This window comes from Anomaloglossus baeobatrachus, chromosome 8, assembly GCF_048569485.1.
Source record: "Anomaloglossus baeobatrachus isolate aAnoBae1 chromosome 8, aAnoBae1.hap1, whole genome shotgun sequence".
Lineage (NCBI taxonomy): Eukaryota > Metazoa > Chordata > Amphibia > Anura > Aromobatidae > Anomaloglossus > Anomaloglossus baeobatrachus.
The window spans coordinates 161,780,270-161,792,602 of NC_134360.1; the positions used below are offsets into that span (position 1 = coordinate 161,780,270).

At 54.5% G+C, this 12,333-nt stretch overlaps 1 protein-coding gene across 1 annotated transcript in view; it reads left to right on the forward strand.

Moving 5' to 3' along the window:
* ASPM (assembly factor for spindle microtubules) overlaps positions 1 to 12,333 on the forward strand; it is a 189,962-nt gene that overhangs the window by 5,299 nt on the left and 172,330 nt on the right. The window contains exon 3 of the mRNA XM_075322190.1: positions 4,367 to 6,062. Coding sequence (XP_075178305.1) covers positions 4,367 to 6,062 — 1,696 coding nt within the window. The remainder of the gene's footprint in view (positions 1 to 4,366; positions 6,063 to 12,333) is intronic.

Here is a 12,333-nt window from a genome sequence, read left to right on the forward strand (position 1 = left end):
CCCCACCCTTTCTGTCTCTTGTCCCCCCCCCTTTCTGTCTCTTGTCCCCCCCCTTTCTGTCTCTTTCCCCCCCCCCCTTTCTGTCTCTCGTCCCCCCCTTTCTGTCTCTCGTCCCCCCCCTTTCTGTCTCTCGTCCCCCCCCTTTCTGTCTCTCGTCCCCCCCCTTTCTGTCTCTCGTCCCCCCCCTTTCTGTCTCTCGTCCCCCCCCTTTCTGTCTCTCGTCCCCCCCCTTTCTGTCTCTCGTCCCCCCCCTTTCTGTCTCTCGTCCCCCCCCTTCTGTCTCTCGTCCCCCCCCTTCTGTCTCTCGTCCCCCCCTTTCTGTCTCTCGCCCCCCCCTTTCTGTCTCTTGTCCCCCCCCCTTTCTGTCTCTTGTCCCCCCCCCTTTCTGTCTCTTGTCCCCCCCCCTTTCTGTCTCTTGTCCCCCCCCCTTTCTGTCTCTTGTCCCCCCCCCTTTCTGTCTCTTGTCCCCCCCCCTTTCTGTCTCTTGTCCCCCCCCCTTTCTGTCTCTTGTCCCCCCCCCTTTCTGTCTCTTGTCCCCCCCCTTTCTGTCTCTTGTCCCCCCCCCTTTCTGTCTCTTGTCCCCCCCCCTTTCTGTCTCTTGTCCCCCCCCCTTTCTGTCTCTTGTCCCCCCCCTTTCTGTCTCTTGTCCCCCCCCTTTCTGTCTCTTGTCCCCCCCCCTTTCTGTCTCTTGTCCCCCCCCCCTTTCTGTCTCTTGTCCCCCCCCTTTCTGTCTCTTGTCCCCCCCCCTTTCTGTCTCTCGTCCCCCCCCCTTTCTGTCTCTCGTCCCCCCCCCTTTCTGTCTCTTGTCCCCCCCCCTTCTGTCTCTTGTCCCCCCCCCTTTCTGTCTCTTGTCCCCCCCCCCCTTTCTGTCTCTTGTCCCCCCCCCTTTCTGTCTCTTGTCCCCCCCCCTTTCTGTCTCTTGTCCCCCCCCCTTTCTGTCTCTTGTCCCCCCCCTTTCTGTCTCTTGTCCCCCCCCCCTTTCTGTCTCTTGTCCCCCCCCCCTTTCTGTCTCTTGTCCCCCCCCCCTTTCTGTCTCTTGCCGCCACCCCCCCCTTTCTGTCTCTTGTCCCCCCCCCCTTTCTGTCTCTTGTCCCCCCCCCCTTTCTGTCTCTTGTCCCCCCCCCCCTTTCTGTCTCTTGTCCCCCCCCCTTTCTGTCTCTTGTCCCCCCCCCTTTCTGTCTCTTGTCCCCCCCCCTTTCTGTCTCTTGTCCCCCCCCCTTTCTGTCTCTTGTCCCCCCCCCCTTTCTGTCTCTTGTCCCCCCCCCTTTCTGTCTCTTGTCCCCCCCCCCTTTCTGTCTCTTGTCCCCCCCCCTTTCTGTCTCTTGTCCCCCCCCTTTCTGTCTCTTGTCCCCCCCCTTTCTGTCTCTTGTCCCCCCCCCTTTCTGTCTCTTGTCCCCCCCCCCTTTCTGTCTCTTGTCCCCCCCCCCTTTCTGTCTCTTGCCGCCCCCCCCCCCTTTCTGTCTCTTGTCCCCCCCCCTTTCTGTCTCTTGTCCCCCCCCCCTTTCTGTCTCTTGTCCCCCCCCTTTCTGTCTCTTGTCCCCCCCCCCTTTCTGTCTCTTGTCCCCCCCCCCTTTCTGTCTCTTGTCCCCCCCCCCTTTCTGTCTCTTGTCCCCCCCCCTTTCTGTCTCTTGTCCCCCCCCCTTTCTGTCTCTTGTCCCCCCCCCTTTCTGTCTCTTGTCCCCCCCCCTTTCTGTCTCTTGTCCCCCCCCCTTTCTGTCTCTTGTCCCCCCCCCCCTTTCTGTCTCTTGTCCCCCCCCCCTTTCTGTCTCTTGTCCCCCCCCCCCTTTCTGTCTCTTGTCCCCCCCCCTTTCTGTCTCTTGTCGTCCCCCCCCCCCCTTTCTGTCTCTTGTCCCCCCCCTTTCTGTCTCTTGTCCCCCCCCCCTTTCTGTCTCTTGTCCCCCCCCCCTTTCTGTCTCTTGTCCCCCCCCCCTTTCTGTCTCTTGCCGCCACCCCCCCCCTTTCTGTCTCTTGTCCCCCCCCCCCTTTCTGTCTCTTGTCCCCCCCCCCTTTCTGTCTCTTGTCCCCCCCCCCCTTTCTGTCTCTTGTCCCCCCCCCTTTCTGTCTCTTGTCCCCCCCCCTTTCTGTCTCTTGTCCCCCCCCCTTTCTGTCTCTTGTCCCCCCCCCTTTGTCTCTTGTCCCCCCCCCTTTCTGTCTCTTGTCCCCCCCCCTTTCTGTCTCTTGTCCCCCCCCCCTTTCTGTCTCTTGTCCCCCCCCCTTTCTGTCTCTTGTCCCCCCCCTTTCTGTCTCTTGTCCCCCCCCTTTCTGTCTCTTGTCCCCCCCCCCTTTCTGTCTCTTGTCCCCCCCCCCCTTTCTGTCTCTTGTCCCCCCCCCCTTTCTGTCTCTTGCCGCCCCCCCCCCCTTTCTGTCTCTTGTCCCCCCCCCTTTCTGTCTCTTGTCCCCCCCCCCTTTCTGTCTCTTGTCCCCCCCCTTTCTGTCTCTTGTCCCCCCCCCCTTTCTGTCTCTTGTCCCCCCCCCCCTTTCTGTCTCTTGTCCCCCCCCCCTTTCTGTCTCTTGTCCCCCCCCCTTTCTGTCTCTTGTCCCCCCCCCTTTCTGTCTCTTGTCCCCCCCCCTTTCTGTCTCTTGTCCCCCCCCCTTTCTGTCTCTTGTCCCCCCCCCCTTTCTGTCTCTTGTCCCCCCCCCCCTTTCTGTCTCTTGTCCCCCCCCCCCTTTCTGTCTCTTGTCCCCCCCCCCCTTTCTGTCTCTTGTCCCCCCCCCCCCCTTTCTGTCTCTTGTCCCCCCCCCCCTTTCTGTCTCTTGTCCCCCCCCCCCTTTCTGTCTCTTGTCCCCCCCCCCCTTTCTGTCTCTTGTCCCCCCCCCCTTTCTGTCTCTTGTCCCCCCCCCCCTTTCTGTCTCTTGTCCCCCCCCCCCCCTTTCTGTCTCTTGTCCCCCCCCCCTTTCTGTCTCTTGTCCCCCCCCCCCTTTCTGTCTCTTGTCCCCCCCCCCCTTTCTGTCTCTTGTCCCCCCCCCCCCTTTCTGTCTCTTGTCCCCCCCCCTTTCTGTCTCTTGTCGTCCCCCCCCCCCTTTCTGTCTCTTGTCGTCCCCCCCCCCTTTCTGTCTCTTGTCGTCCCCCCCCCCCTTTCTGTCTCTTGTCGTCCCCCCCCCCCCTTTCTGTCTCTTGTCGTCCCCCCTCCTTTCTGTCTCTTGTCGTCCCCCCCCCCCCTTTCTGTCTCTTGTCGTCCCCCCCCCCCTTTCTGTCTCTTGTCGTCCCCCCCCCCCCTTTCTGTCTCTTGTCGTCCCCCCCCCCCTTTCTGTCTCTTGTCGTCCCCCCCCCCTTTCTGTCTCTTGTCGTCCCCCCCCCCTTTCTGTCTCTTGTCCACCCCCCCTTTCTGTCTCTTGTCCACCCCCCCCCTTTCTGTCTCTTGTCCACCCCCCCCCTTTCTGTCTCTTGTCCCCCCCCCCCCTTTCTGTCTCTTGTCCCCCCCCCCCCTTTCTGTCTCTTGTCCCCCCCCCCCCTTTCTGTCTCTTGTCCCCCCCCCCCCTTTCTGTCTCTTGTCCCCCCCCCCCCCTTTCTGTCTCTTGTCCCCCCCCCCCTTTCTGTCTCTTGTCGTCCCCCCCCACTTTCTGTCTCTTGTCGTCCCCCCACTTTCTGTCTCTTGTCGTCCCCCCACTTTCTGTCTCTTGTCGTCCCCCCCCCCTTTCTGTCTCTTGTCGTCCCCCCCCCCTTTCTGTCTCTTGTCGTCCCCCCCCCCTTTCTGTCTCTTGTCGTCCCCCCCCCCCTTTCTGTCTCTTGTCCACCCCCCCTTTCTGTCTCTTGTCCACCCCCCCCTTTCTGTCTCTTGTCCACCCCCCCCTTTCTGTCTCTTGTCCCCCCCCCCCCCCTTTCTGTCTCTTGTCCCCCCCCCCCCTTTCTGTCTCTTGTCCCCCCCCCCCCTTTCTGTCTCTTGTCCCCCCCCCCCCCTTTCTGTCTCTTGTCCCCCCCCCCCCCCCCCTTTCTGTCTCTTGTCCCCCCCCTTTCTGTCTCTTGTCCCCCCCCCCTTTTGGCCAGAGGCACGTCTCTGAAAAAGCAGTGCTGGCCCTTCAAGGAATGAAGGAACAACAAAAATACCCAGTCTGGCATTAGAAGACCATGGGCAACATTCAGCTTCGCTGTACTTCCGCTTTTATTAGCATAACATTTCAAAAGATGATTACTGAAAGAGAACATGGATTTCTTTGGAAAAAAAAAAAAAATAGCGGAAATCCTGCAGGCAGGTCTCTGGTCAAGAGTGGCACAATGTAAATGGAGCCACGATTCACTGTAGTGTGTATGTGAGGGGAGCGAGAGACAGAACAGTAAACCATTGTCCTAGGTGTTAGTGAGGATAGAGACACTCTTATCCCCTGGTTTTGGTTGTGTTCGTTATTAATAGTGGTCATTTTCTTCCAGAGAAACAAATGGAATATCGTGAAAAATAAATATTCACCCTTTGGAACCAAAGCTACACTGAAGACCAAAGTGCCTTGTCCTAATGGCGGGAAAAACAAAACCTTCAGCGTAACAAACAAAAGTGGTCATGGCTCATTACAGAGGGCAAGAAGTCCCCTACAGTCCTGTGAGAACCTATCCAAGCCAGTGTGCAGTCCCTCTCCAGTGACTGAGCATAGACTAAGTGTGGAGAACAGGGTCCCGACCGCCCTAGTCAGCCCACTCGCTAACCAGCTTCAGGCTTTTACTCCCGGATCACTTAGGAGATCAAAGACTTATTCTGTCTTGTGTAGCACAGAGTATAGCGAGACCGTTCAGGAAGTCACCACCACGTCCACCATACAGAGGGATGTGTATATTGAAGAGGAGTGGACTGTAAGTGATCAGAGGAAAGTCACAATGTCCCCAATTATCTCCACACCCAGCCAGCAGGGTAATTTTATCTGTACCCCGAGTGTAATCCATGAGTACACCGCTCCTCCGGAGCTCTGCAGCACTGAGCTTACAGTGACGCACTCGCAGTCTTCTCACTCCTTCCAGGAGTCTAAACACGAGCACAGTAGAAGTGTCCTCTCCAGGAGCCGGACTCCACCGGCAGTCCTACAGACCCCACAAAGAAGCACACGAAGTCTAGACTACTTTGTAAATCACGCTTCCTTGGTCTCAGATGACTATATAACTGCGGCTTCTCAGACTCCAATCCTGTCACCAGATCAGTTTGTGAAGGACAACTTCCTTACACCGGAGTCAGTAGCTTTCTCCTTAAATTCACCTTCGTGTAAATGTTCTGTTGTCCATGAAGAGGTGAGGATGACACCATGTGGAAGGGGATGTATAAACCAAGAGTTGCCCAGCAGAACCATAGAGGATTTTGAGACGGCTAGCGCCAGGTTAACGTTTTGTGTGAAAAAGCAAAAAGAAAGGTTTGGTCTGCTAAGAAATGATAGAAATGCTCATGTAATGCCACCCACAAAATCCTCCTCCACCGACACAAAACTGAGTGCCCAGGATGGAAACAGAAGACCCCTTAGTGCTGGTGCAACTGGTACCGATGTTTTGGCGAAACCACCTATAATATCATCCACTATTACAAAGGTACGAGATTCCAAGGGACGGCAGCATGGGTTACAAAATGAGGAGGCGAAGGATCTGCCCATAATATCGAACACTGTTACTTTTGTACAAGCTGAGGAGGACGATGAAAAAACAACTGAATCTCTGCTGATGAATGATGAGCCTGGCACTAAGGGTCCCGTAAAGCCACCCATAGCATCAGCAACTGTTGTCAAAGTCAAGGCTGCGGATCGCAACGAAATCCAACTTAAACCTCAGCCGAAGTCTCGCAGAAGATTGAGGAACATTGAATCGGATGGGGCTGGAGACCCTCTGGTTGTTCTGCTCCCAGATCCGCCTGTGATAAATGTGTCAGACTGCTCAGTTCTTGGTGTGCCAGGTGCCATCAGCGCTGAAGCTTCTGTGAAAGCGTCCACACCCATCTGTGGTCACAAGAGAAAAAGTCAGGAAATCTGTAGAGATTCCTCTGTGACCTCTAGTGACTCTCTGCAGAATGCTGCCACACAAGCCAAAAAGATCCAGATCTCCAGACCACCTACCCAAGCACAGCATGGCAGCAAGCGGGCACCGCCAGCCAGAACAGGTATGTGTGCAGGAAAACGACTGCCCGTCCAATGATGCCATTATGTATTGTCTGACACTTGTCTACTGCAGTTAACACAAGTTTATCACAAATAACTAGAAATGGATAATTCCCACCAGTATTCTAAAAGATATACTTGAAATATTCTTGATGGTACTTGAAAAAATATTCTAAAAGATTCCATAAACCATGTAAAAAAAATATTACCTGATTAGTTCAAATAAACATGAGAGACAGGATATACTCGGCTGTTTTAACCCCAACAACTACGGTAGTATGTCGGGAGCTGAGCCTACATATTTCTTCAGCGCTCTATTGGGAGACCCAGACGATTGGGGTATAGCTACTGCCCTCCGGAGGCCACACAAAGCACTACACTAAAAAGTGCAAGGCCCCTCCCCTTCTGGCTATACCCCCCCGTGATATCACGGGTTCTCCAGTTTTAGCTTTGTGTGCGAAGGAGGTCAGACATCCATGCATAGCTCCACAGATTTTGGTCAGCAGCAGCTGCTGACTATGTCGGATGGAAGAAAAGAGGGCCCATATAGGGCCCCCAGCATGCTCCCTTCTCACCCGTGGATGGTGTTGTAAGGTTGAGGTACTTATTGCTAGTACAGAGGCCGGAGCCCACATGCTGTTTTCCTTCCCCATCCCCATGAGGGGCTCTGGGTGAAGTGGGATCTTACCGGTCTCCAGGCACAGAGACCGAGCTCCATCCACAGACCCAAAAGAACCTGCTGGATATGGAGCTGAGTATCGTCAGGGACAGGGCCCTGCTACATCAAGGTACTCTGTGTTCCCATGCACATCGCGCCCACACACACCAGCATTGCTGGGAGTGTTAGTGCGCCGGGGACAACAGCGCGGAGCGCTGGTGCTATTATTCACTGCAGCTTTGCTGAGTGAATTTATGTATTGAAAACGGCCGCGCCGGCCGCTGCTGGTTTTTTTTTTTTACATTGTGGCGCGGCTGGGACTTGTGGTGCGCCGGGGGACTTCGGCGTCGGCCGTGCACATGGGACGGCCGCGCTTATTACTAGAGTCCCCGGCTTTGCGGCCTAGTTTTCGTTTCGTTCCCGCCCCAGCCCTGCCAGTCAGAGGAGGGGCGGGACGCTGTACAGTAGCTCAGCGCAGGGAGCTGGAGTCTGCTTTGCATTCTCCAGCCCCCTCTCACTGAACACAGTGAGACGCCGGGTTCCCGCTCTTGGCTGGGGCTCGCCCACGGCCCGCCCCTCTGCACAGGACGGGGAAGAGAAGCCGGCAGCCATTATGGTTTCCACTCTGGGAGAACGGAACCAGTCACAGGTTTTTGGGCGACCTCGCACCCGCTCTTGTGCGGGCGGTAAGCAACTGACACCACTAATGCTGAAGTGGGCTTTTGGGCTGTGTGCTGATATGCTATGCACTGTACTGTACTGTCGCTATTCTGGGCAACAGCAGCAAATAAGCAATGCTGCTGAGGCACAAGCTTTCAATGCTTCTTCGTTTGCATGTGCTGCAGTGTTTACTGTCAGATTGGGCAACAGCAGCAGTAGAGCAATTTGTGCTAAGGCACAAGCTTTCAATGCTGCTTCGCTTGCATGTGCTGCACGGTTTATTGTTATGATATACATTCACTGTATGTCGCTATTCTTGGCTAATGCGCCCAGATAAACAGACAAAAGCAGCAGTAGAGCAATGGTGCTACGGCACAAGTTTTCAATGCTGCTTGACTTGCATTGGCTGCAGTGTTTACTGTCATGCTTGTATGCTATACATTCACTGTATGTCGCTATCCTTGGCTAATGTTCCTGGATAAATAGACAACAGCAGCAGAAAGGCTAGGGTGCTAACGCGCAAGCTTTCAATGCTGCTTGGATTGCATGGGCTGCAGTGTTTACTGTCATGCTGTATGCTATACATTCACTGTATGTCGCTATCCTTGTCTCATGCTCCTAGATAAATAGACAACAGCAGCAAAAGAGCAAATGTGCCAAGCCACAAGTTTTCAATGCTGCGTGTACTACATGTGCTGAAGTGTTTATTTGTACTTCATGCTTGTATGACTATTCACTGTACGGTCGCTATCCTCGGCTAGGCTCTTAGATAGCTAGACAACAACAGCAGAAAAAGACAAGTTGCCAATGCACGGGCTTTCAATGCTGCTTGTACTGCATGTCATACGGTTTCAGGACCCCCAGTGCGTGCAATTGCTCAACCGGGGTCTCTGCTATATGTGGCCAAAGGAACCACCTGTGATCTCTGTCCAGAGACAGGGACGAAGTGGCAGTTTTTCCGCTGATATATTTTGTCTGTGACTATGACTGACATCTTACAGACTTTGCACCCCAAGCAGACCGTGGGCAATATGGTTGCAATGACCCTGGCCGCCCTGATCTGGAGCATCTCAAGGCGCCAGAGTGATTCCAGGCATCCCAGAGAGCAGGCATCCGACACGGTCGACAGTCCCAGATGGCCTCAGCGGGCTCGCTGGCATTAGCCCTCGACTACATCACTGGGCAAGGTCCCAGCTGGAGTACTCTCTGTACGATGAGGCAGACGTAGCTGTTCAGGACTCTGTTCCTGACACCGCTCTCAATCCGGATACACCGGATGGTGACGCTATAGTGAATAATCTTATTGCGTCCATCAACGAAAGGTTGGGTATTTCTCCCTCAACTCCTCCAGTGGAGGGGTCAGCTTCACAGCAAGAGAAATCTCTATATATTGAGTACTTGTTTAGCACTCTGACTCCAGAGACGCAGTCCAGAAACGACACGCTTATCACGATAAGCGTTTCTCCGACCGTATTAATGAGACACGTGTCGCTCCCCCTGACGTGGTCAAGCGCTAGACCCAGTATCCAAATGTGGATCCCCCAATCTCCATGCTTGCAGCTAGATCTATAGTGGTAGTGGTGGATAGGACTTCACTTCAAAAGGCCATTGACAGGCAGATTGGCCTCTGGTTGCAATCTGTCTATGAAGCTATCGGCAGGTCGGCTGCTCCGGCAGTCGCAGCCGTGAAGGCACTCCAAGCTATTTCAGCTAGTATTGCGCAGAGGGTCGCTGTCACAGGTACTCTCGGTCCCAGCAGCGTCTTTAACTCGCAATGTCGGCATGGCGAATCATGCTGTTATTGCTGTCCGAGACTCTACGAGCCGGACGTCAGTGGCATCCGCCAACTCCGTGTTTTTACGCAGAGGCTAGTAGTTGAGAGATTGGAACAGAGGCTGCTTCCAACGAAGTGCTTAACCAGGTTGCCTTTATCTAGTGATAGTCTGTTGGTAAGGGTTGAATGAAATCATTCAACTATCCAAGACGACTCAAAAAGCCCAGAAGGGCATAGATTCCTAGCGGGCTCAATTCACGCCCGGGGAAGGCAGCCGGAGGATCCGCTACCAAAGCGTTTTCCTCATAATTTTCAGCCCTCTCACTCCGCAACCGCGGGGGGGCAGACTCCCCCGCTTTAGCGGCATTTACCTACCGCAGGTTGAGGGCCTGTGAGTGAGAGTCAGTTTGTTTTCAAACTATCACACCGACCGAGCCGAGGCTCTTCTGCAGGCGGAAAGAGCCGTAATCCCTGTTCCTCTTCAGGAACCAGATACGCATTTTGCCCCGACCTGGTTGTGGTGCCAAAATAGGACGGCTCCTTCCGTCCCGTTCGGGACTTTATACTGCTTAACGAGCACGTGAAAACCAGGCGGTTCCGGATGGCATCACTCCGCTCCGTCATTGCCTCTCTGTCTCAAGGAGTTTTCCTAGCTTCAATAGACATCAGGATGCTTATCTACACGTGCCGATTGCTCCGAGGCACCGGCGTTGGCTACGATTCGTTATTAAAGACGAGAATATTTCGTTTCGTAGCCATACCCTTTGGCTGGCGACAGCCCCACGGGTGTTCACCAAGTTCGTGGCAGCAGAGGGAGCAGTCCCGCGCTCTCACGGTCACTCTGTGATCCTTTACTTGGTCAATCTACTGGTCAAGGCACTCTCCTTTACAAGCATGCCAACACAACCTGAACATGGCGCTGGACCCTTCCCAGAGTTTCGGGTGGGTCTTCAACTTGTCAAGGTTGAACCCAATCGCTGGCATCTCCTGGAGAGTTTTCACACTCTCTCAGCGATAGTGAAGCTTCCGCTGGACAAACAGCGTTCACTACAGACGAGGGGACAGTCTCTCCTTCAAGGAGGCGCCTCATCCAGAGGCGAGTTTTAGCTTTTCCAGACGGTCAAAGACCATCTTCAGAGGAGTCCACTCTTCAACTCAGTGGTCTGGAGCTCTGGGCAGTGTATCTTGCACTGCAAGCCTTCCTGCAGTGGCTGGAATGCAAATAGATCCGAATTCAGTCGGACTATCCACAGCGGTGGCATACACCAACCACCAAGGCGGACTACGCAGTCGACAAGACTCCCAAGAGGTCCGGCGGATTCTGCTATGGGTAGAAGACAGAGCATACACCATATCAGCTGTTCACATCCCGGGCGTACGACACTAGGAAGCAGACTTCCTCAGTCGCCAGGGCGTGGACGCAGGGGAATGGGCTCTGCACCCGTTTGTTTGCAAGAATTCTGTAGACGCAGGATGAAGACGGACGTCGACGTCATGGCTTCTCGGCAACAACAAGGTCCCGATTTTCATGACGCGGTCTTACGATCAAAGAGCTCTGGCGACAGGCGCCTTGGCTCAGGATTGGTCACAGTTCCAGCTACCGATTGCTGCCACACCATCCTCGTCGCCCCAGAATGGCCGGGGAGGTCGTGGTACCGTGATCTGTGGCATCTCACCGTCGGTCGACCGTGAGCACGGCGTCATTGCCACCATGAGACGGGCTAGCCAGCCGCGGTCTGCCAAGATCTACCACAACTCGTGGAAGATATTCTTATCTTAGTGTTCTGCTCAGGGAGGGTCTCCCTGGCCATCGGCATTGCCTACTTTGCCTTCCCTCCTGCAATCTGGTTGGGAAAGAGGTTGGTCGCTCGGCTCCCTTTAAGGGCAAGTCTCGGCACTATCCGTGTTCTTTTCAGAAGCGTCTAGCACGTCTTCCTAAGGTGCGCACGTTACTACAGGGGGTTTGTCATATTGTGCCCCCGTACAAGCGGCCGTTAGATCCATGGGATCTGAACAGGGTACTAGTTGCTCTCCAGAAGCCGCATTTCGAGCCTCTGAGGGAAGTTTCCCTTTCGCGCCTGTCACAGAAAGTGGCCTTTCTGGTTGCGATCACGTCGCTTCGGCGAGTGTCTAAGCTGGCGGCTCTGTCATTCAAGGCTCCCTTCCTAGTGTTCCACCAGGACAAGGTAGTGCTGCGCCCTATTCAGGAGTTTCTCCCTAAGGTTGTATCCGCGTTTCTTCTTAATCGGGATATACCCTTTCCTTCCTTTTTGTTCTCATCCGGTTCTCCGGTATGAAAAGGATTTACAGTTGTTAGTTCTGGTGAGAGCACTCAGAATCTACATTTCCCGCACGGCGCCCATGCGCCGCTCTGATGCATTTTTTGTCCTTGTCGCTGGTACGCGCAAGGGGTTGCAGGTTTCTAAAGCCACCATGGCTCGATGGATCAAAGAACCAATTCTTGAAGACTACCGTTCTGCGGGGCTTCCGGTTCCTTCAGGGCTGAAGGTCCATTCTACCAGAGCCGTAGGTGCGTTTTGGGCATTACGACACCAGGCTATGGCTCAACAGGTGTGCCAGGCAGCTACCTGGTCGAGCCTGCACATTTTTTCACCAAACATTATCAGGTGCATACCTATGCTTCGGCGGACGCCAGCCTAGGTAGAAGAGCCCTGCAGGTGGCAGTGGCTTCCCCATAGGGGAGGGCTGTCTTGCAGCTCTAACATGAGGTATTTCTTTACCCACCCAGGGACAGCTTTTGGACGTCCCAATCGTCTGGGTCTCCCAATAGAGCGCTGAAGAAGGGAATTTTGTTACTTACCGTAAATTCCTTTTCTTCTAGCTCTTATTGGGAGACCCAGCACCCGCCCTGTTGTCCTTCGGGATTTTTTTGTTGTTTGCGGGTACACATGTTGTTCATGTTGAACGGTTTTTCAGTTCTCCGATGTTACTCGGAGTTAATTTGTTTAAACCAGTTATTGGCTTTCCTCCTTCTTGCTTTGGCACTAAAACTGGAGAACCCGTGATATCACGGGGGGGTATAGCCAGAAGGGGAGGGGCCTTGCACTTTTTAGTGTAGTGCTTTGTGTGGCCTCCGGAGGGCAGTAGCTATACCCCAATCGTCTGGGTCTCCCAATAAGAGCTAGAAGAAAAGGAATTTACGGTAAGTAACAAAATTCCC